The sequence below is a fragment of the Hylaeus anthracinus genome, unplaced genomic scaffold, assembly GCF_026225885.1.
Source record: "Hylaeus anthracinus isolate JK02 unplaced genomic scaffold, UHH_iyHylAnth1.0_haploid 12002, whole genome shotgun sequence".
In the NCBI taxonomy this organism is placed as follows: Eukaryota; Metazoa; Arthropoda; class Insecta; order Hymenoptera; family Colletidae; genus Hylaeus; species Hylaeus anthracinus.
The window spans coordinates 12,281,232-12,304,447 of NW_026534349.1; the positions used below are offsets into that span (position 1 = coordinate 12,281,232).

Sequence of the window (23,216 nt, forward strand, 5' to 3'; positions counted from 1 at the left end):
TCTCCTTGGAACAAATTCTTCTTTGTCCTCCGCCAGGCCTTCACGATACACGCAACTTTTCAATCGTTTGCAGAATATATTATCTACATAGTAGTATAGGAATACAATTACTCTCGATTATTCAAACAAATATTTCGTAGTTTCGTCTATAGTTTAAATACACAAGTTGTCGTGAAAATTGACTAACATTTTGCAGTAAAATTATATTAATGTTAATACATCATTTATACAAATGAATTTTTCGGAAAATTAGTTATATCCCTGCTAATCTAAATTTAATCTCACTTTACACTTTGCATTTGACACTTTTGCACTTTACACTTGTGCACTTTATGCTTTTATACTTTACACTTTACAAGTTCGCAGCCATTAGCTCGCTATTACTCGCGACGAAGGATCAATAAATGATTGTTTGTCGCGAGTAATAGGAATCAAAGTTCCTTCGATCTCCTTCTACATAGAGTATACGTACATAGATGCATACCCTAAATAGAGTCGACGAGCTTAATACTAAGTACGAAACGATGAAAATCAAAGGAAAAGAAAATTCCCTTCGATTTCCAAAGTCCAAGTCCGACTCTGCCAAATAATTATTATTTGAACTAAATGGAAGCTAAATGGAAATCGCGACACGACGCGACCATGAAACTGGACTTACTGAGTCAGTCCCGTTTCCTCTTGTTGTATCTGAACTCGAGAGGAAGACACCCTCGTCAAGTACATATCTACTATAACAAATAATGAACTTGTTCCGATTATTTTACATAACATTGCGGGATAGAAAAGTCAAAGATAATTATTCGGAATAATTATTTATTATTTTCGCTTCGAATAAAATTTGCTCAGGTTTCTTTGACAAGTCATTCTCACTCACGTACGAGTTTTCATTTCCTCGGTTGTCCAAACAGATCGGCCATCGTGTATTTTTAAGGCGCGTCCAACAAAGGCGCCCCATGATATTCACATCATTGAATCATAATACAGCGGTGTATTTCGCGCAGGTATACACACGCGCGAGTATCGCGATACCTCACACAGTATGCATAATACGGCTGGTAACATAATGTGTCTATTGTTAGGAAGGAACTCTCTTTCTCTCTCTTGTTTATCCTCGAGTAAATAGGCGACGAACACATAGCCAGGTACATAGAAAACGTTTTAATACTCATTTGCATGCATTCAAGTTGCGTACGGCGCCTATACACGGTGTTTATAGTGTCGTCGGTCCAGACGTGCGTCTTTCTGAATAACATTTTCATGCGTTTACTTTTCCTTTTTGGAAACCTGTGGGTGCGTTCCGCATATGACTTATGGTTGTTTGTCCGCGTGACGAATCAAAATTCGCTGCGCAGTTGGTATTCAAGACTCGGAATTTCTATGCCGATAATTATCTCTATTATCCTTTAGATGAAAGGGAATGTTCGTCGTTGTCACTTTTCAGAAATGTAATGCACCGAAATTTTATAAATACTTTAACAGCAATCAACCCTACGAGTCCTGTACTTGCTATTGTATAGAGGTACGCTCAATTACTTCGTTTAAATATACTTTAATCGTAAGCGTTATGTAATTTTCTTATTTCTTTGTGTACCTGAGATAATACGATCATCATTTAAATATAAACCGGAATTTTTGTACGCAACTTTATTGGTGATAGATACAAATACAAATGGAGGTTTTTCTACGCTTTTTCTACGTACTTTTCTTCAACAGAATATATTTTCTTTATCAGATAGGAAGCTCTCTAATCCCCTTAGGAAAAGATGCAGTTGGTTGCTCCAGGAACCAATAGTGCAAGTACAGTTGAACCGCTGCAGCGCGCTGTGTTATTTTTAAATCTTTTACCTCTTAATACCTCCTATCAGTGTATCACCCATATAATAGTCACATGGAATCAGGTCTGGATTATAAAGTGGTTATTCGAGAGGTATTCAGTATATTTTAGTAAGTTTATCGTGAATTAATGCTGCTATATGCAGCCGTGCGTTGTCGTCCAGAAGAAGGACACCGCGAATCAATTACTACTACAATACTACAATAGTTAAATTTTATTTTCCATGATGGGATCAGAAAGCTTCCTATCCGACGGAGAAAATGTATTTCTGTTGAAAGAACTTACGTAGAAAAAGAAGACAATCCGTTCGTATTTTTATCTATCCTCAACCATTTTTTGAGGTGAGTGACAGCTTTCATTTCTTCGTCACGAAGCCAAATCCTCTTCATTGAGTCTTCAAGATTCGTTTTGTTTGCGATGGTTTTACTCGCGATACTGTAGCAGTCTTCTTACCAGAGGAAATTTAATGTTACCTCTTGACAAGATAATTTTAAACCCATCGAAGAATCCCGTTCCGACAATTTTAATAAATACGTACTTTTAACAAGCGTAACTAATAATTTGTCTCCGTCGTCTGTATCTGTCTATCCATCTGACACGATTACGTAGCGTAACGAAAGCATCTGGAAAGTGACAAAAGCCTTCGACGCGAGATTCTCACGAGCGGAGAGATTACTGCTAGCTGTACATACAAAGTTGCACGTGTTCCAGGCATATAATTACGGAGGAAGCTAACGTGACAGGATCAAAGATAGCTATCGTCCATTAAGAATGCCTTCTATTCGAGCAAAAAAGGAGGACTCAACCTGTAGCATCGAATCAAACTAGACCCAACAGTCTGTATATCAGTCACTCTGACAGTCGTAATTTCCATTTCCTCGACTTCACACTTGGCTACGTTAAGACTGCGACATTCCCACTATTTCAGAGCGATGCGAAAGAAAGCTATCGTATTAGTATTTCTTTTCGTCGATAAATATGATATCTGGAAAGTAATATCCCACGGAGCATGCTACACTATCGTCGATCGAACATGAAATAGTAACAGTCTCACAGGACTGAATAAATAATCGACGCTGACCGTGTTTTTATTCATCGAGCTTTATTGGTATATGTATGGTGAGCAATTTTATCACTTTAACCTTGAATGTCACAGATACTTACGTATTACTGAAATTTTCATATGTACGTATATATTTAAAATGATACATAATTGATGTTTCTTAAATTAATCATTTTAGATTCGGCCAAAAGAATTGTACCTAAGCGAAGAATCTTCTCTATAAGTGTTTCCTTTATGATGCATAGAAGGAATAAGAAAGGATATTTCGAAATTCAACACCTAAGGGAGTAAAAAGGAGTTGCGACGTTTGTATGAGGAATATTTTATTTGTTGTCGGATTTGCTTGAAACTTGGTCTTAATGATCTTTGACATAATTAATCAAACACATATTTCGGCATTTAAAAAAATTCAATCCCTGATGAGGTGAAAAGGGGCTGCAGAGTTTTTATCAACGTCCAAGCTAAACCCTTGAACCTAGAAAGCTTAATTTTATTGATTTCTACTTGAATAAATGATGTTCGATGCAAAAGAAAGTTCTATTATCCGAAAATTCCCCTATCCGGCCACTTTTGTCTCCCTATTAATTCGGATATGAGAGTCTCCACTGTATTTGTAAAATTCAAAAAGGAATATATTACAAAATAAAGGGTCGATAAATTAACGCCAAAATTTAAATATTTGTTGAAAATCGTGTTATTAATGTCTATTCAATGCTTAGTGTAAAGTTTAAATAGTGTTAAAATTATCCCTCTTGTTTTGATTCATATTTCGCAGCAGTATCGATGATCTAGGTTATTATTTCGATAATAAAAAGTAATATTAAATTTGTTGTTTCAAAAAGAGAATTTACGACCTTCTGTTGCAATAATTCGTAACTCAGAAGGCTATTAACTTATCCCTTGAGTAATTGCAATCAATTTGAACTACGAGACATCTCATAGTTGGCAATGAATGGGTTAACTAGACTCGATGTTTTATAATATTATGTATTCCTCAATTGCATCACTTTTACTAAAAAAAAAAAAAAAAAAAAAAAGCAGATTGTAAACTATGCGAATATTAAACCTACTCCCTGTACTCGCGTTTTCTAGAATCTAGACTTAATAAGGATGTTCCAGAAACTGGAGGAGCATGTAATTTAATTGATACGCATTTTCTTCTCTTCCCCTTCATATTAACGTTATTAATAGAAACGAGGTTCTTGTACCGTCATTCTTCTAACCTTAAAGGACCTTGCTTACCGGTATATCTATAAAACAGGACTGGTTTTTCCGTTTAACGCAAGGTCCCATAATTATGTAATTACGGTTTCTTATTTCTGTCAGCGGTTCTATGGCTGCTGCACTTGGTCTCGTTCCCTTCGAGGTGTATTCATGCTGTTACGCGTAACTTCCGGTCCTCTCCACAATTAAGGAATCAAGTCGATCGTGCAATATACAATCGTGTGTCGCTTTATAAGATACCGATATTACTGATTCGTAGACTGCGGATTTTTATGCAAAACGAAATCTTCGCGAACGTGGCTACAAAAATTCAACTTAAATACGAATTAATTTTATTCTGCAAATATTATAACATGAATTTTACTTTTAATACCTTTTATATTCTTGTATATTGCTTGCATTTTTTAGTTACTTGCACATTGAAATTTCCTATAAATGCATAAAGATCCGCAGTCTACTGATTCGATTCCACGTTCTTGAATATTTTGACAACCAACCGAGAGTTTTTATAATAATATTATATAGTTGTAAAATTGTATAAGTAACACATAAAAATGAACGCAGTCTGTTTATTCTCGATTTAAATAAATGTGCGTGCAGTAAAACTGTAAGTAAATTACAGAAATTATTTGTATCGTTATATACATTTTTGTGAATAAAAATACAAGCAATATTTGTAATTTATTCATGCATTATCTTATGGCCTTTTCTTATTGTTGTATAGTCCTTTAGATGTATAACGCTTGTATGATTATAATTTTACATCTTTTTACGAGAGGGTCACATTGGCATTGGCCAGAACATTGAACTTCGACAAGAAGTTTACGATCAATTCCATAGTGAGAACTTTAATTAATATTCTGCTGCCGTCGCTCAGAGTTGTATAAGTCTATAAATCCAAACAGGTTTAATTATGGCTTTGTACACGAACAGTATGGTTTTCATTTGAGGTTGCGAGTGTTTTACAGGAAGCCAATAAAACCTCCTAATATGTTTACTTGCGCTGCTATCGTAGGATATAACAAAGAGAATTGCTGTTGATCAAAATTCACATTCCATGGTTTTTGTATTTCTCAACGTTTTAAGGTGGCACGAATTCAACCAAAAATAGAAGTAATTACACCAACCTGATACAATACTAAAAATGGCATTTGTAATGTTCAAAAACTCCACCGCTAAATATCCGCAACAATATCGCCAGCTTTTATTTTAATACATATAAGAAAGAATACAAGTCTCACTTCCTGTTTACTTGAACGACGAACTTATTTTCTAGCTTTGTTCAAGAATTCGCCTCGCCACCTGCCGATGGAATCACCTTATTGTTGGAGACATTGCGAGGTGTTCAGCTGGCCCAAAGTTCACCACCGTCCTCTGGTCACACGGGCCCAAGAGTAGGCACCAGACGAGCTGCTTTGGACGAGTTAGGTTGCGTCGAGTGTCTGGCTGCCTGCGCTGAACGATGCACCGATGCACCCAGGCTTCTGGTGCAAGCTCAACCCGGTCTTCTTGCTTTGGCAGTCTGTCTGACTAGTAGCTTGAACCGGTCCCGAGTTCTAGCTCTCCAGGTAACAATCGTCACTTCCGTTTTGAACGTCGATAACTGTTAATCAAAAAAATAAAAAAAAAACCACGCCTAGTCGCACGCCGAGGATCATACTCGTCCAATAAAACCCTACAGTCTTTTCCGTTATCGTCTTATCATACTCTAATCGCGTACTTGTTAATACCAACACACCTGACGATGTGTCAGGTCCTATGATTTGTTCAACTTTGACATTTTCATCTTCAATAATAAATTTAACTGTCAATCCTCGTATCGAGGTTCTCAGGTGCGATTAGACCTAAAATAAAAAAGCAGATATTTTCATTTCCTACGTCAATGTACATATATCGTGGAAACACATATGGATTTCACGATAAGTTGAAAACTTTTCTTCCTAGAAACATTTGTGTCTCTAAGTTTTGTGCTAAAAGCAAGATTTTCATCGAATGTTCACCATTCCCACAGAAATTGATGTTTTGAAAAATCTCTATGTACTTCCTCGGTATACATCATGTAGAAGTTAAAATACTTGGTTTTCTATTTTAGGTCTAATCATACCTGAGAACCCCGCTATCCCGATTAGAGTCGTTCGAAAATTATTTTGTTGATACTCAATACATGTATAATACATGCTAACAAACAGATTTTCCATCAAGTCAAATAATTTCGATAAATAAATTTGTTGATATAGCTACGATTTTCATGCATCCAGGACGACTTGACCGCTTAATTAAAACGTTGACGAGATATAATTGAATAAAGTAAAGAGAATACCGGGTCAGTCTTCTCATATTTCACGAGGTGTTCGCTTATTCTCGTCTCTGACCCATTGAGATAATCGTAAATGCGCGTCTCGAACAAACTCGGTCCACTGATTGTGAGACGGTCTTATACCCCGTTATTTCGAGAGCGTACGTCGTCAGAACCAGTTTTTATCGTCTATCCGAACGTTATTCGGCCAGCTTCATTTGCAAACTCACGCGCACCCCACACGTTTCCTTCTTTTTATTTCCTGCGTCCAAGGAAATGCACCTCGCAGGCATCGCAGCTACGATCAGATGTTGACTAACCGAACTGGATAATTACTTCCACGGCACGTGGTCACAGAAAAGTACAACGCTGGAAGAATATAACGAGTATAAAGAGATCCTTATCCTCTTGCTCGGGGAAGGAATCGTCGACAGGCTTTGCTTGCCAACTAGAATTGTATATAGAAATCGCTTTACTCAGTTTACTCCTAAGATAATTCTTGTAATTTATCATCATTACTGCGGTATACGTTTATCCACGCGTTTCGTTTAAATTCAAAGTTTTCTGAACCCAAACAGATTTAATTATTGTTCACGTCTGCGTTGTACTTTTCTTATTGCGATCGTTATCCGCGCACTGACAACACGATCGAAAAGAACATCATTCAATAAATTACACAATAGAAATTTGTTGTCACAACCCCAATAATATCCACAATACAACATGAATTTTTTTATTCCATATCATTTACTTTTTTGAAAATTATATCTTAAAAGTTACTCGTTTCTTCGTGAATATTTATAGGCGGATACATTTGCGTCCTGTGTCGAGGTTGATTATACATTTATAAATCCTTATAATAATATTCCTTATGACACCAATAGCGCGTTATAGCTTTATGAAGTCCAAGATGAGATAGAATTTGCGGGGTCCATTTAAAAAGAAGACAGATAAAACATTTTTATACTCAATGTCGTTTTATTAAAACAACAAAACAAATTATGAAATATAAGGAAAATATCTAATTTTAAATAATTACCACTTATAATAATTTTATGATAAAATCGGTTATCTACAATCTTTTCCTTCTATTTCTAACAAGCTTCATTCAGTACATGTTTGTTAAGTTTGCATATCCTGTAAAGGCATAGAGTCCACAATCTACTTATAATAATATATTCTTACCTTAAACGATTTTTGCTCGAACAGCACAATATCTCGTAATTTCCTTGGAACTGTTTCCGTTTTTCAGCTACTCACGAAGGTTTGCCAAGCTCCAGGTGGCCACGCAGCTGTCTCGGAAGCAGTTTCTACGTTGAGGTTGAAGTACGGCGAGGGTGGACGATTTCGATTCCTGGCTGGTGCACTTCTGGCTCCCAGAGCAGCGATTGCACTGAGAGTCGCAGGAGTTTCGTTTTTGAACGCTTTCCTGAAATCTGCACCACGAACGCAAACCAGATTATACATTCAGGTAGGTTTGGGATATCGAGTTTGAAACTTTAAACCATCGATAAAGCGAATAATTCAATCTTGAAACAAATTCTTTAACGACGTTTCGATCCTTTGGGGATTTTTTATCCTGATAAAAATATATGAAACAGAATCAAACTTAATAAAACACAATGTTTGGTAAGTAACACGTGGCTAAATTAACAAACGAAAATAACAGAGTTCGACTGGAATATGTACAGTGTATAATGAAACAATAAATTATACTTAAGAAAAATGATTTACTACATCATTGTATCGCATAGTGAAATACATTTATATAATTTCGATGAAGATTAACCCTCTATAGTTTAAATAATGTCTAACTTTTAAACAAATTATACTATTGGGCTACAATAATTGTACATAAAGTGAATCAATGATATATAATAACACATTCATTTACCGTTCTTTTGAATACTTCTGATCTCTCTTCTGATCTCATCTTTAAACCCCAGCTGGTAAAACGTTATATACTTTTAATCCTTCATAAAACATACTGTTTCGCGTAATCCTTGTTTTTCGTTCACCTGCCGCTTTCAGTACTCACTATCTCTGCAATATTCGATAACTCCGTCTCAAAAAGCCATTAGCAATTTTGAAAACGAATTTACATACATAATATAATATAGCCTTCTTACAGTCATGAACTGAAACATTTGCAACGTGTGCTCTACTCTGGTTGTCGATGACATTGCAATATGATTCGCACGGCAAGATTTCATGCAACTTGTAACTGACTCAGCTGTGTTTCTCTCTTATCGAGTAGTAGCGTCGCATAATATTTGAAATGCAGCGCATCGTTTGAGAGTCACGTAAGCTTACAGAGAGTTAAATATTCTTTTTCTAGAGACGTGAGACATGTGCTCTATTCTTATGATCTAGGACTAGTGCAAAGGTATCGAAACGTCGTCAAATCTTGTTTCACGATTAAATCGCTTATTTCGTTTCGATCTAAAGATTCGATTTGGTAAATTGTATTTCGTCTGCGAGCAGGCCGAAGCCTGCGAAGCTGGACTAGAGCCGCAGGTTCTTCAAGAATGGCTGAAAGAATTGGACGGCAGAGAGGAGGACGCTTTGAACGATCTTCTACATAAGGAGGTGCAGAGATGGGCGCACAACTGTGTCGACGTGGACGCCCTGCAGCGAAGAGTCGTACGTGCCGAGGAAACCTGTAGAATTCTCAGTAAAAAAGTTTCGGCTCTGCAGACCGAGCTCCAGCAGCTTCAGCTGGAGAAGCTGAACACTTACAACCTGGAGGACCGTGAAAAGGTGACGGTGCTCGGTGCGAAGCAGTCGCTGAAAGTGTCGTCGAACGCCGAGGACGAGGGCATCAGCTCGTCGGAGAGGTCGAGCAGTCCAGAGAACACGAAACATCAGCTGCGTGGAAACCATCAAAAGCTGAATCCATCGCCGGACAACGACCAGGAGACGACGATAGAAGACGTTATCGAGGAGCTAAGGATCATCGTGAAGGACGCCGAAGAGGAATTCGACGAGAAGAGCCACGAACAAAGTCGGATAGACCACGTCGCAAATCAGGATCTTCCTTGCAACGATCGCGCCTCCAAGACCAAACTGTACAACAATTCCGACACGTTCGACAAGGTGCTGAAGAGAGATCAACAAACGAATGGCAAACTCCCAAAGTCCAACGCGGAATCCAGCGTTTCTCAGAATGTGTTAAAAGGTGAGCAGGTAACATACTTCGGTAACGATCGAGACTACAGTTTAAATTCGAGCGACGTTAGGCAGCTCAGCTCTGAAACGCGAAGAGTTTCAAAATCTTCCGTGGAAGGCAGCGTGAAGATTGTCGTGAAAGGACCGGATGTCGAAGACGCCATCGTCCCGACTATTTTGTACCCTCAGCCGCCTAGAAGATCGCCGCCTTGTTTGGCGACTATCATGGCGGCGAGGAACGGCGACTTCGTTGATCACGAAGGGACCTATAACTCTCACGACGAAGAAATCGAAGAGGAAACTTTGGGCGATGGCAGCGATTCCCTCCTCAGCGCTTCTCGGTTGAAATACAACGGGAAGAGTCCGGTTTACGAAGAACAGATCAGAAACACCAGAGTCGATTGCTTTCGAAAATCAGTCGCAAAGGAAACCGATAACGAGGACGACGATAAATCGAAGAAGGGCTTCGACGATTTTCGTCTCCGACGCTTCAGCGAAAGCGAGATCAAAGACAAGAAGTCGATCAGAAGTTTTGAGAACACGTACAGCCTGAAAAGTAGAGCGACGAACGACTCGAGGTCGAACAATAGAGCAACGGACGGGTTCGTTCAGAGGCACAGCTCGAAATACAGAAGCGAAGTAGAAAAAAGGAAACTGCTGCGCAGATCCGCCAGTCACGATTACCTTGAATCGAGCGCGTCGAGTCCCCGATCGAGGAGGTCTGGTAGGAGCAGGGTGGAGAGCCACATCAGAAAGTTCGAAAGTCTGAATTCGTTCGACGAGCATCGGAGTCTTCAGAGCTACGGCCGGCCAGAAAGTTCGGAGAACTTGAACAAACAAGAGCAGCAATTCTTCGGGGATGAGAGTTCCCGATCCAGGATGCGCAGATCCGAGTCCTTTCATCATGTATCCCACGTTGCCAAGAAAGATCAGTGCTCTTCGCGAGGAGGAAGCGACAGCGGACTGTTTTACGTAACGGATTTCAATCTGGAACCGCTTGTAACGCGAAGACCAAGGTCTATCGAGGCTCCAAAATCGCCCAGTCTGCTGACAAAGTCTTTGGACAGAATTGACGAGGGTCTGGATTCGATGGTCGACATCGTTATCACGGAAGAGAAAAATCAATGGAGTTCAAACAAGTACCAGTCGAAAACAAAGAAGACTCGCGATGACAGACAACTAGTCAGATCGAGATCTAGTAGACTGGAAGACACCAGGAGTTGTCATGAACTAGGAACGAAAGTAAGGAAGGGAGAATCTAGAAGCAAACATTTGAAGAACGATGAGTTCTACTCTACGCAAATCAACAACAAGCAACTGAGAAACGACGAGTTGTACGAGGAGCGGAGAAATCGTGAATGGAATTGTCAGAATGAGTTGAATTCTGCTAGGAAGAATGCTGACTTGGACTTCGATTGTACCCCCGTGATATTGACGAAAAATGGAGTGAGACACAACTCATTCAGTCAGAGCGAGAATATTGGCAGTAGGTTTTCAAACCGATCCAAGGATTCGGGGATTTTCTCTGGACGAACTTACGACACGTTTGGTCTAGGAAAGAGTCGATTCAATGCCAGCAAATACACCGGAAATAAACAAATCAAGGAGAATCCGATCGGAAGAAGGAACACGACATCATCCGTAATTGGAAGCCGTGGAAAGGTCACCGATGTCGTATCAGGACTTTATTAATAATAACCTCTTGAGTGGTGAATATTCTTGGTCAAAGTAATTGTCGGATACGGAATACTTTCTTCCTAGTGTGAAATCTGTCGAACGAATGTACAAGGCAATATAACGTTACAATCGTAATTTTTCTATGCCAGATTAAATAATAAAAAGAAAAACATTAAAACATGAAGCGTATCTTAACTTCAAGGTTAATGAATCTAAAAATCTAAATACTTGAATTTAACAAACATAATACGGAATACAGAAAACACAGATAATTATGTCTCAAACACACGTATATGCGTTCATTGCACTCAAAGGGTTAATTTTCATTATTTCTCATCTCGCGAAATATGGCGCAATATATTGTGCACGATAAAATATTTTTTTTTGTACACGCTTTAATTACAAAAAAATGTGCGTGACTTTCCTCCAAATATTCGTATATCTTTTAATGTATTTGTTGTAAACAAACATTGAAATTAAGGAATATCGTTAAGTTTGCTGTATTGTTTATCGCAGTTCAATGAACGTGTCGCTTCGGTGCAATATTTGTAATTGTTACCAGCAAAATCGAAAATTGAATTTATGTTGTACACAAAACATGTGTCCGTTTTCATTACGAAGATAGGTATTTTGGTGATGGACAGTTACACCTTTTTGATGGATTGTGCAATACATTCTTCACTACACGTAACTGCATCTCTGTAATTATATCGCGCTAAAGAGAAGACTGTAATTTATAAACGTTTAAATAAGAATGTACATAATACTACCGAAAGAACAAAAAGTAGGTCAGAGAACATCAAAATAGTTATAATATAAGAATAAATATTGGCTATATTAAAAAATGCCGTACGTGTAGCTTTGCTATTATTGTACATGAACGTTTTCTTTTAACTTATTTACTTACGCTAAAACGACGTTGTATTTATGTTCTAAAATTTAATAAAATTCCTACCCTTGAGATAACATCTATTTTGTAATGCTATGCTGAAACGAAAAGTAGAAAGTGTAACCCATAAATAATATCACAATTGAATTCAAGGTATACCATGTCATTTATTTATTGTTAACGCAACAAACGTAGAAAAATAGAATTTATAACAATATATTTCATTTATGTATATATTTACATTTACAACTCATATAAAATTTGTCATGGTATCGCACACTCATAACTGTATTATATGGCCGATGATTTTCCTAACAACTCATGTTTAATAAATATTTGTCGTTTTAACTTTAGATAGTACATACTTAATACTGAAGAGTACTATATGAAATTCCACAATGATACGCTTATTTAAATTAAATGCACAAGATTTTCAGTCAACGCGAAAAATATTAATGAAATGTAGAAAATACATAAAACATTCTTAACGAAGTTTTAATAAATTACCTCCCATTTTTCTAACTAGCCGTTGCATGTAACAGTGTAGTTGTAACTTCGCTAAGTTCATGACACGAACGTCCATTTCGATTTCCATTTCCATTACCTAGCATTAGACATTCATTAGTTTTATGGGGTGTTACGTCTAAAAGTTGTTGTGAAGTTTGACCTGAAAATGGAAAAAGACGTTGAAAAACTAAAGCTTCAAATTACTTAATTACTATTCCATTTTAAATATAACCTTGACATGACGATAATAAATATGATAATTCCTCTTGATTAGAAATATGTTGAAATTCTTCCCCACATGCACCTTTCAATACTGCAATAACTTCTGATCGTGGATTATAAAAATACAGACCTTGTTTTCGGTTATTAAATTCATTTATTAATGTCGCTATTCCCTATAATAAAAAGATATACTGTAACTGTTACGAGTACCTTTTGATTGTCGCAAAGGGAAATTAATTGAACATCTAAATATTTACTTTAGCAGCGGTAAAATCTGCTCCTAAAATATATCTACAATCAACTACAACTGGCATCTGACTGGAACCCTGTTTTCTTCCAGCATTGCCAACGGATTTTTTAATAAAATCTACAGCAGGAAAATAAAGACTGTTTCCTGGAGTTACTAATAGATAATCAGCTCCAGAGATAGTCTAAAATATATAAAAATGCATATTTATAAAAAAATAAAAATTATACACAATCATTTTTAATCTGTTACTTACTGTACACTTATCAACGTGTATCGTAGGACGTGCAGAGGGATATAATAAAAATATAAGATTTGTTCCTACACCTAATAATATTCCATATTCCACCCCGATAGCTAGACAAAATAAAAATGTAACAAACATTGGGATCAAATCTTTTTTACTAGTCCTCCATATAAGCTTCACAACTTGATATTCAATCATATATATCACAGCACAGATAATAACTGCTGATAAAGAAGCTATAAAAATAATGCAAACTTTTAGATATATATATTTGTAATGTACTAAATACACATAGAAAGAACGACGATTATATTACCTTTCGGTATAAAGTAAAAATATGGTGTCAGCAGGCTCAAAGCCAGTAATATTAATATTCCCGTGTACAAACCACCCATTGGTGTTTTTACACCACTTGCATGATTCACAGCAGACCTGCTAAAAGAACCAGTAACTGGCATTGCACTTGCGCAAGATCCAAGAACATTACAAATTCCTAAAGTAATTAGTTCTTGGGTAGCATCAACTTTGCCACCATTCGCAAAAGCTTTTGCAATTGCCACATTTCCAAGAACACCAATTATGGGTACTAATGCTATGGATGCACCCAATTCTGAACACATATCGGTAAAACTTAAGGTCTCATTCTTAATTTGCGTATAGAATGGAGGTAAACCAAAAGGTGGAAGACCAGATCTAACTGGACCAGTAAGAATGAATGGAGAGCCAGATTCTACGGAGTTGAACTTATAAGCGATAGTAGAACAAACGATAACAATGATAGCATTTCGTGCTGTCGATATTAACCATATTATTTTCTGTAGTATTTTGTGATATTTGTTTGATTTTTCATTGTTGGAGACAAACTTAATATCTTTCATTTTCTAAACAATAAATACAGTACATTATAATTTTATAGCTAAATAAACTGCAACCAATAAATCATATTGTATTACACATTACCCTAAACATTAACAAAACAGTAATACAAGAGAAGCTCATTCCAGTATCCCATAGACTAGCCGTGTGAATATTACTAAACACCTTCGTTAACGTATCTAGAAATCCTTGAGAGGAAATCTTCAATCCCAATAGACCTTTGAGTTGGGAAACCACAATTATAACAGATGTTGCAGAAGTAAAACCAACTGTGACTGGTATCGATATAAAATCTATAAGTACTCCTGCAAATAATTTGTATACTCTGACAAGTAGTAATTTCAAAGTGAAAGGCTCCGTTTAAAATCTTTAATGATATACAATATGTTACCCATATGTAAAGAAGCCATTAACAACTGCAAGCAACCACATAAAAATGCAAGCAATACTGCAAAATCTGCATTTCTACCCTGCACGTATTCATGAGTCATGAGTGCCATAAGTGCAGTTGGTCCAATTGTGATATCTTTACACGACCCAAATATTATGTATACCATAGCTCCCATAAATGCAGAATAGAGACCATACTGTAAAATATACCTGGTTATTTTAGGTATTTGACAAGATTTGATACTTTTCTAAATCTATATAGCATAGTGAACAAAATTTCTAAAATTAAACCAAATTTTTCATAGAACATTTTCCACCTGCGGTTCTAATCCTGCCAGTGTTGCATAAGCGAGTCCTTGCGGCATAACAGTAAGTCCAACAGTAATACCAGCGATGGCATCATTTAAAAATTTTTCGGAATTATATTTTGGTAACCAGTCAATGATCGGTATTCGTTTCCTAATAAGTTTGTTAAACTGGCTACCTTTCGATTGCCATTTCCGCCGATCTATCATTTCCGGGGCCATTATGAATCAAATACCTCCAAAAAAATATTCAAATTTAATAAACTAACAATTCGTATAGCAAAATTATTTTCCAACTTCTTAATAATGAAAATGCATAAAACTTTCGAAAAATTGACTACATTGATTAATGACATTTTCGACGCGGTTCAAAAACAGAAAATATTTTTACCTGTGAAAGTCTCAACTTTCACCGTAGCGCCGCAGCTGCCCACACGCATGTATTTTCAGTTTTTCTTCGTAAATATGTATTATCACATATCGCGATATCGCGAATTGAAAAAAAAAAAAAGAAAAGAAAGGAACAATAAATACACCTGTATCAATTTACAGTATTCACGTATCACGTTACGGTAAGGAACTGAAAGACACCAAAGCCTTTCGGCCGCTTATATACCCAGAAAGAACGCGAAACCTATCTCACGTTAGTGGAGGAAAAGTCGCCGCTAGCCTTCATACTTTTTGCACGAATCGCAAACAATACAAATTCTTCATGAATGTAATATGTACGAATTTAATCTTAACGTTCCGGTAATCCATAAAAGTTCAATAACAGATAGTTGGTAAAAACAAAATTATCATTTTTTTTTAACACAGCAGAAAATACTCGTAAAAAAACTGTAGAGCGTATATAAAAAAAGATCTCATAATCAATAATGTTAATGTTACGGTAATCCATGGAAGTTCAATACCAGATAGTCGGTAAAAACAAAATTATCATTTTTTTAACACAACAGAAAATAATTGTAAAAGAAAAAAAACTGTGAAGCGTATATGAGAAAGAACGTCCCAAAAGTAGAAATTAAAATTCAAGGAGGTAGTTACTTTACTATTTTTACTACATAACTAATTTGTTTCTATTGTTCTATTGTTTCCGTTGGACGCAATAAAAATTACATTCGAAACGCATTACAGCAAAATATGATAGCCTTCATGTCACTTAAAATTGCACAATCTAAACGCGCAAAGTTTTGTTTTAATTTCACCGGCGTTTAAGGCTACAACGAGCGAAGGCGGTTTTTTTGTTATTTTACGTATGATTGGACATTTCGTTTGTTAGAACGCGATATTTCTCAATATCCTTCGAACCCCGTTTAGGTCCATTAGCGTTATTAAAGAACAATAGCTAGTTGACCCATCTCATTGACAGCTATCGTGTACACGCGTATTAAAAAAGCATTACACGGTCAAATGAACAAGAATTATTTACCCATTTATGTTGCAATTAATTTTCAGCACTCGCGCAATCGCTGAACGGAACATACACAATCATTCGATAGTTTAAATAAGATAGCACATGTTCGTTCGAGTGCGCTGTAATCTGTATTCTAAATTACAGGACATACCATTAATTATTTTGAAGACTTTCATTCCTACGTGTCAGTTTCTACGTGGAAATATTGATCACATTCGTCAGCTGGCATAACCTGTCACAAACGCTATACGGTGTCGTACTTTTAATAACCTGTTTACGTAAAAATTGCGAAGGAAGGTCAGCTAAACGATGTGCAATTCAAGTTTTCTACGAGAAGGAAAGATGCGACCAATATACGCGCCGCACACGATCTCACCATAAACTGAACTTAGGATTCCTAGGAACCGGCATTTCATTTAGATTCGAGGGAAAGTGTAGTTCACACGTTTGTCAATAGAGGGACTGCATTTCCGTACTGCAGTCGGTAATTTAGTATGAGCAAACTCGGTTTGTTGTCTCGTTGAGTAACAAGTGTAACGACCAATAAGTTCGCAGTGTTTCAAAATGATCATCAAAGGGTGCGTTGTTTGAATCTTAAAAATGTACCATAGCTTTAGAATGATTTTTTATGTAATAATTATTAAAGCAATCGAACTTAAAAATATCTGAAATAGTGTCCAGTAAATAACCGAATCATGTAAAAGTTTATTTACGCCAATTTAATTTGAAGAATTTTCTTCCGTTTGCATTTGCGCATTCTCCTGTCTATCAGTATTATGGCGACCTTTATGGTGGTTGGATATTCTTCCTAATTTTCGTCAGTCGAACGAGAGAAAATTATTTCTGCGAAAGACTCTGATTTAACATTTCCGTCATCGTCAGAAACTTAAATGTACGTAACTAGATAAATTATAGATTATTTAAATAATTATATAACAATGATTGAAGTAACAATTAAACGATTTTATGTCGTATTCATTCGGTATTGCGTCGTAAACGTAATTTATTGTAATTTTTTTCAATATTTGTACTATAATTAAACGATATGTGTGTTTAAGATAAATTAGTTAGACAAAATGATTCTTATTTTTATTGTATTTTTTTTTTAATATTCTTTGTTAAATAATCAGATGATTGTATTGTAGAAACGATACGCTAAATCGAGCAATCAACGATGATCATATTTTTTTTCAATATTTAACACTGTTTTATCGTTTCATGTTTAACCGTGTCATAAATTGTAATGAACTATAATCAGTGTTGAAATTATATCCGAAATCCCTTTTGAACTTTCTTTAGCACGTAGACTCCTAATCCGGATTTTATTTAGACTAACATTAAGTAGTTATGTTCTGTTAAAAAATACACTTAGTTTTTGTAACAACATTTATAATAGGTAAAATGGATTGTACTCGTAAAGATTTAAAAAAGACATACGATATAGAGCAGATGGCCGTAATCGGCAAGATGCATAATATGCAGTGGCTGAAAAGTAATTCTCAGTTACCAGGCCAGTACGTTTGAATCTATTTTATACATTTTAGTTTATTTCTTTCCTCCATTCTTATCCCTTTATTATTTCATATTATTACTTTGCTAATCGTATTTTGTATTGTTTTCATTTTATTAATATTTTATATGCAGATATGTTAGAAATATAGTTGTTAGTGTTAAATGTATATCTGTTGTTAAACATTGTTAAAATGTTACTTGTTGTAGAAAAGGGATAATAATTCTAGAAACAAATTATGCTTATTCATGATACACAGCAGTGATTTCCAAACTTTCTTAAACATGACCTCTTATCCCACCCCCTTCCCTAGAAAAAAATACAATTTCTGTGTCTGAGATAGGCGATAAGTTTAATATGATACAAGAGAAATATATATTTTTTACCTATAAATTTCAGTGATTGATGTATTAGTAGAAAAAGATGTTTGAGTTATCTGCATTTTAATGTATCCCTTGGATTTTAAGATGCTTCCTCTAGGAGTTGTGAACCTTGCTTTGGAAAACACTGCAATAGAGTCTTCTATATCTAAAGAAAATATAAAATATTAACAAGAGATCTCTGAGATTATTTTCTAATATTTTGTATTTGTCTTTATATTATAGCATAAAAACACTTCCAGTTGGAAAAGTATTTGCCAATAATCCACTCAAAAGTAAAATAAATGAAGAACCAACGGAAAGTATTACAGTTGTTTCGACTATCAGTGTTTCAAACAGTTTTGATTTAGAAAAAAATGATCTTATTATAGACAAAAATATAGATGACAGTAATACTACTATAAGTAAAATTATGTTTCACCCAACTTTACCAGTTGGTTTTTCTGAAAACGATAGTACGGAGAGTACTTGGAATAAAGATATTAACATGGCCAGTGCATTGTTTCCAACTTCTCAGCCTATGGTTACGCAAAGGATAGATGAGCAAGAGAAAACGAGTATGAATTTACCAGAGAACATTGTTACAATTCAGTTAGAACAATTTAAGCTCAATGACAAAGAAAGTAAACCTAACATGTCATATATCGAACCTAACAATGAATGGTAGGTAATATTTCATTTTTAGTCACAAGAAATATTATGTGATATCTTCTATTTTCTATATGTATTATTTCTATTATTGTTAGGAGTACTGCCCATCATAATAGTCCTGATTTAGTTAAGTTGGATAACGATGTAGGTAGTCAAGTAAGCCCAAAACAATGTCACGACAACAATAACAATGATGCAAAATCTAAAACTCAGCCAACATCAGAAGTAAAAAAAGATATGCAAAGGACAACTACAAAATTTAGTGCTAAAAAATTAAGCGATCAGAAGATCAAAAAACAAATGGGTGAGAATTTTTTAGAGTTACTTATAATATTGTCAAATAAAAATGATATACAAAAATGTTTCTTTATTTGTAGGAAGTTCTTTGAAAGAACCTTCCAATGTTTTAAAACAGGTTAGCAAAGATAAAGATGATTCAATGAATTCATGCAGCGAAGATAATAAAACTTCAAACTCTGCCGCTGATTCAAAAAAAATATCGGTGGGAGTCACTTCTAAAGTTATCGATAAATGTGGTAAAGTTAACGTATATAGTAGACAATTAAGTGTAGGAAAGGGGGCACAAACAAAGGAGCAACAATTTTATAAACAACATTTTTCTACGCTTAACGATAATGGTAGTAAAAACAAATCCTCCATGGAGGGATTAGATGAAAAAAATAAATTTCTTACTACGAAATTAAAATCACCTAGAAATGAACCTGATAAGAAAGGTGATGAAATTAATGAGACGAAGAAGTGTCACAAAGTTCAATTAATACGCACTCAATCATATAACATTCAATATATTAGGAATAAATCACTAATAAATTCACAGCAACGTTATTTAAGAAATTCAACTAAGCCTGAAGAGGAAAATTCCATTAAAAACACATCTGGTTTTAATAATAAGATTAGTACGCTTAATTCAACCGAGAATGTATCAAAGAAAAAATGTGAAAATCAACAGGTTGTAATAAGTAAGCAAGCAAATGATACACAAACCAGTCAAAGTATTTCAGGAAAGAATTCCGACAATGCTAATATTTCAGAATGCAGTACAAACGAACAAAATTTAGTAAAATCATCTCTACCAAATAAAAGAAATTATCAGAATTCGTCTAATGCAAGGGCTACTACTGATAGAAATGTAAGAGATGACCAAGGATATATGCAAAAATTCAAAAAAGAATCTAACGTTTATAGACGTTCTTCGGGCATTTTACAGTCGTTTCCCAAAGATTTAAATGGGAAGGAGAAAGCAGGTGATCATAAAAAGAATGTTGTGGATAACAATTCATCAAGGGATTGTAAAATAAATCGCGTATGCTCGGTAGGCGCAAAAGTGTATTCTCAATCTGAAGGTTCAAAAATAACTATATATCCAAATAAGGGAAATGGTGCTAGTAACGTAAACAAGACTGATACATCAGATTCAGCTAATTTAAATAATGTACAGTCTCCGAAATCATTGAATTCTTGTTCAAACAGTACCAAAGATTCCACTACTATAAATACATCTACTCATACGTCACAAGAATCACAGATTTTACAAGCTTCTTATAATGGAACTGAAGTACAATTTGTAAAGACTGAACAAGATGCTAGTAATAATAATAGCAATAATAACACAAGTGCTAATAACTCAGAAACGAAGTCAGTTAAATTTTCAAATAATGTTCAAGAAATGAATGCAGTTCACTCTACGACATCTTATACCGATAATTCCATTCAGCAAAATGCAGCTTCAACAAATCCATTTTACTCTGACTTACAAAATCCATTTAATGTAACCAATGCTCAAGAAATTGAAAATCATCGCAGCGTACAAAATAAGAGTTATTTTCATAACAATAATGCTCAATATAATAATACGTCTGTCAACATTCAGAATTCTGAAAAGGATTTATATCTGCTAGATGGAGTCCAACAAAAATCAGAGCAGACGTCACATATATCTCCGCAGAATATATCGCCACACAGTAACTGTAACCCAAGTATTTCAATAGGAAATAGTTTACCCTATCAAAACGTATCTACCGTTTACTTAAATCAATACAGTAATGCGCAAACAGTACCAAGAAAAACGACTGACAGTACAATCTTCTCTCATAATGGATTGATTCCAAGTACTTCTTATGCCATGGAAAGTCAAAACATTATGCAAAGCGAACCTTCCAACATTATCATGCATAATACTCAAAGTTCGGTTTTACCGCCACCAGGCTTTCACAATCACCCTGTAACCAGTCAACATAATCAGTGGAATTTACCAGCGCCGGATATGTTGCTCTACGGAAACGTAATGAATTCTGCACATCCTCTGAACATGCAAATTCAGAATTCCAGGCACGTATGCAGCACAGATTACAATAACATTCTACAAACAGGTTACTTGCACCATCCATTGCTTTACGTACCGCCAGTATGCATGCAAAGCTGGAATCCTCTGCTGCAGTATTCGACGCCTTTATTTCAAAATCCACCGTACACCAACTGCAATACGTTCTCTAATCAAGGATTGCAATCGAACACGCTGTCTGATTGTATAAATTGCCCTATCGTAACATCTGCGCAGGACAATCCGTACAAACAGTTCCAGCAGATGCAACAGTTAGAGAATAATCCGAACTTTTCCGTTCCCGTAAAACTCGAGAATTATATGGGGAACATGCAACAGGGCTGCAAAACGAATAACGTCAATTTGAAAGACAATGTTATGGACCTCCACATGAGAAGCAATCGTTACCGAAGCCCTATGGCAAACGAGTACCAGAATTGTACCCAAGATGGTCAGGTAATGGTACCCTTCTCGTATGCGGTCACAATGGATTCCACTGGGAGAAATGGGCCGTCGAACATGCACATGCAAGTGAACCAGAAGTATGGGCCGTACGCTGCAACTGCGGCCAATTACCAAAGAATGCCGGAGAGCTGTTCACCGTTCCAAAACAACCAGGAGTATAACAACAGGAAGGATGACGTATTGAGGAACGATTCCGAGTGTATACCGCCAATGGTATCGCCGAGAGATTGCATGTACTACGGAATTAATTATTCCCGAAAAACCGACTCCATTCAGAATTCGTCTGGGCGCATAGATCCAAAGTCTATGGTTTACTTGCATTCTGTTAATTCGCAACATTATGCCCCTCAGTATTACAAAAACGCAATCTATCATCACTCATCGCCGAAAGACCTTACATCAAGAGGAACCGTGAGCCGCGGTACACGCAAAACGATGGAACAGTAAATACTACAGAAACAGTAACGAGCAACAATTGTGTATTTCTTGTTTCAGACTGTAGATCGTTGCAATTACGCAGTACAAAAATCGTTGCACGTTCACTTTACGATTCCTCATCCGTTTCTATCATTGTTACCTTTATATGTATATGTATGTATATCCGTAAAAGTCAGTTTTTTAATCGATCTACTAGATATATATTTGACGTGCATCGCACTAGGTGTTTCGCATCCTTAGAGATAGTTTGTCAAAGTTGAAAAGCTTTAAAAGAAATTTATCGTATAATAACTGCCATTTATCGGAAGTATTACGCGAAAACGCGTCTCATTTTCCTATCGTAACAGTGTGAAAGTAGTAACTCTATTTTATAGATTCTCCTCAGATATTTATATATATATATATATGCATTCGCTAGAAATCGGTGTTACTCGTTACTTGGATTCTATGCGTACTTTTAATAATAATAATCAATAATAATCAAGCGCTGGTTCCGGGGATGTCGTGAAACGGCAATATTGCGATACTTTTTTATGTTCCTATGATCGAAAGTATTACGACTATTTAGTGTTTAGTTCGTGTTTGGAAACTTTTGTGTTTTTCTACGGAGAATAAAAGGAAGGATATTATGATTGTGATTTGAACTCTGATAAGTGACAAAAATTTGAGAATTTACTTTTCCATGACGATATACAGAGTGTTTTAATAATTCTTAACGATGTTTAGTATCTGGAAGTTTCTTGGGCTGGTTCATGGTATAGAATTTCCTAGCCAACAAGGTTGAAAACAATTTTTTCAATTTTGTTTCCTTGACCAAGTTGTATCTTGGAGTAAATTTGTGCACTGAAACTGTATTCCATTAAACCGGCTAAAGAAAGTTACAGTTTTTCAACGCTGTCAAGAATATTTGAAGCAATCTGTATATTCAAGACACGATTTTCTTAATTTCGTTTTCTTTCTTTATTTTCCGTTCCTCGACTGATTTGGAGGCCAAACATATATAACGGTCGTGTATTCAAGCGTGACGATTTATTTTTGTTTAAGTATTACTTATATTGTTAAGAAATACCAT

The 23,216-nt window shown here is 35.7% G+C and overlaps 4 protein-coding genes across 8 annotated transcripts in view; 3 read left to right on the top strand and 1 right to left on the bottom strand.

The window, feature by feature from the left end:
- LOC128891848 (uncharacterized) overlaps nucleotides 1-11,431 on the top strand; it is a 78,171-nt gene extending 66,740 nt beyond the window's left edge. For both annotated transcript variants that reach the window (XM_054151733.1, XM_054151734.1), the window contains exons 4-6: nucleotides 5,398-5,689; nucleotides 7,670-7,888; nucleotides 8,902-11,431. In XM_054151733.1, coding sequence (XP_054007708.1) covers nucleotides 5,398-5,689; nucleotides 7,670-7,888; nucleotides 8,902-11,277 — 2,887 coding nt within the window. In that variant the 3' untranslated portion in view covers nucleotides 11,278-11,431. The remainder of the gene's footprint in view (nucleotides 1-5,397; nucleotides 5,690-7,669; nucleotides 7,889-8,901) is intronic.
- LOC128891874 (uncharacterized) overlaps nucleotides 1-23,216 on the top strand; it is a 193,969-nt gene that overhangs the window by 162,727 nt on the left and 8,026 nt on the right. The window lies entirely within an intron of this gene.
- On the bottom strand, nucleotides 12,299-16,766 carry LOC128891855 (sodium-independent sulfate anion transporter-like). 3 transcript variants are annotated; one of them, XM_054151753.1, is made up of 9 exons: nucleotides 16,511-16,766; nucleotides 14,958-15,181; nucleotides 14,642-14,837; nucleotides 14,335-14,555; nucleotides 13,691-14,255; nucleotides 13,384-13,610; nucleotides 13,138-13,311; nucleotides 12,891-13,053; nucleotides 12,299-12,818 (listed from the first exon to the last, which is right to left on the bottom strand). In XM_054151753.1, the coding sequence occupies exons 2-9, from the start codon at nucleotides 15,165-15,167 to the stop codon at nucleotides 12,670-12,672; spliced, it is 1,905 nt and encodes a 634-aa protein (XP_054007728.1). In that variant the 5' UTR covers nucleotides 15,168-15,181; nucleotides 16,511-16,766; the 3' UTR covers nucleotides 12,299-12,669. The 3 variants fall into 3 exon arrangements, with proteins under 3 accessions (XP_054007728.1, XP_054007729.1, XP_054007730.1); XM_054151754.1 differs by lacking the exon at nucleotides 16,511-16,766 and adding an exon at nucleotides 15,337-16,463; XM_054151755.1 differs by lacking the exon at nucleotides 16,511-16,766 and having other exon boundaries at nucleotides 14,962-15,093.
- LOC128891847 (putative uncharacterized protein DDB_G0282133) lies at nucleotides 16,910-22,162 on the top strand. 2 transcript variants are annotated; one of them, XM_054151731.1, is made up of 5 exons: nucleotides 16,910-17,251; nucleotides 17,756-17,873; nucleotides 18,475-18,912; nucleotides 18,996-19,204; nucleotides 19,278-22,162. In XM_054151731.1, exons 2-5 carry the CDS (start codon nucleotides 17,761-17,763, stop codon nucleotides 22,151-22,153), a joined length of 3,636 nt encoding a protein of 1,211 aa, XP_054007706.1. In that variant the 5' UTR covers nucleotides 16,910-17,251; nucleotides 17,756-17,760; the 3' UTR covers nucleotides 22,154-22,162. The 2 variants fall into 2 exon arrangements, with proteins under 2 accessions (XP_054007706.1, XP_054007707.1); XM_054151732.1 differs by lacking the exon at nucleotides 17,756-17,873 and having other exon boundaries at nucleotides 16,912-17,251.

What these genes read in the sequence shown, in the direction of transcription:
- LOC128891855 (XM_054151753.1), bottom strand. Translation starts at nt 15,167, where the DNA reads ATGGCCCCGGAAATGATAGATCGGCGGAAATGGCAATCGAAAGGTAGC. An exon ending in CTGTTTTGTTAATGTTTAGG is followed by an intron (nt 14,256 to 14,334) that starts GTAATGTGTAAT and finishes TTTATTGTTTAG; the next exon opens with AAAATGAAAGATATTAAGTT. An exon ending in TTTTTACTTTATACCGAAAG is followed by an intron (nt 13,611 to 13,690) that starts GTAATATAATCG and finishes TTATTTTTATAG; the next exon opens with CTTCTTTATCAGCAGTTATT.
- LOC128891847 (XM_054151731.1), top strand. Translation starts at nt 17,761, where the DNA reads ATGGATTGTACTCGTAAAGATTTAAAAAAGACATACGATATAGAGCAG. An exon ending in AATTCTCAGTTACCAGGCCA is followed by an intron (nt 17,874 to 18,474) that starts GTACGTTTGAAT and finishes TTTATATTATAG; the next exon opens with CATAAAAACACTTCCAGTTG. An exon ending in ATCGAACCTAACAATGAATG is followed by an intron (nt 18,913 to 18,995) that starts GTAGGTAATATT and finishes TATTATTGTTAG; the next exon opens with GAGTACTGCCCATCATAATA.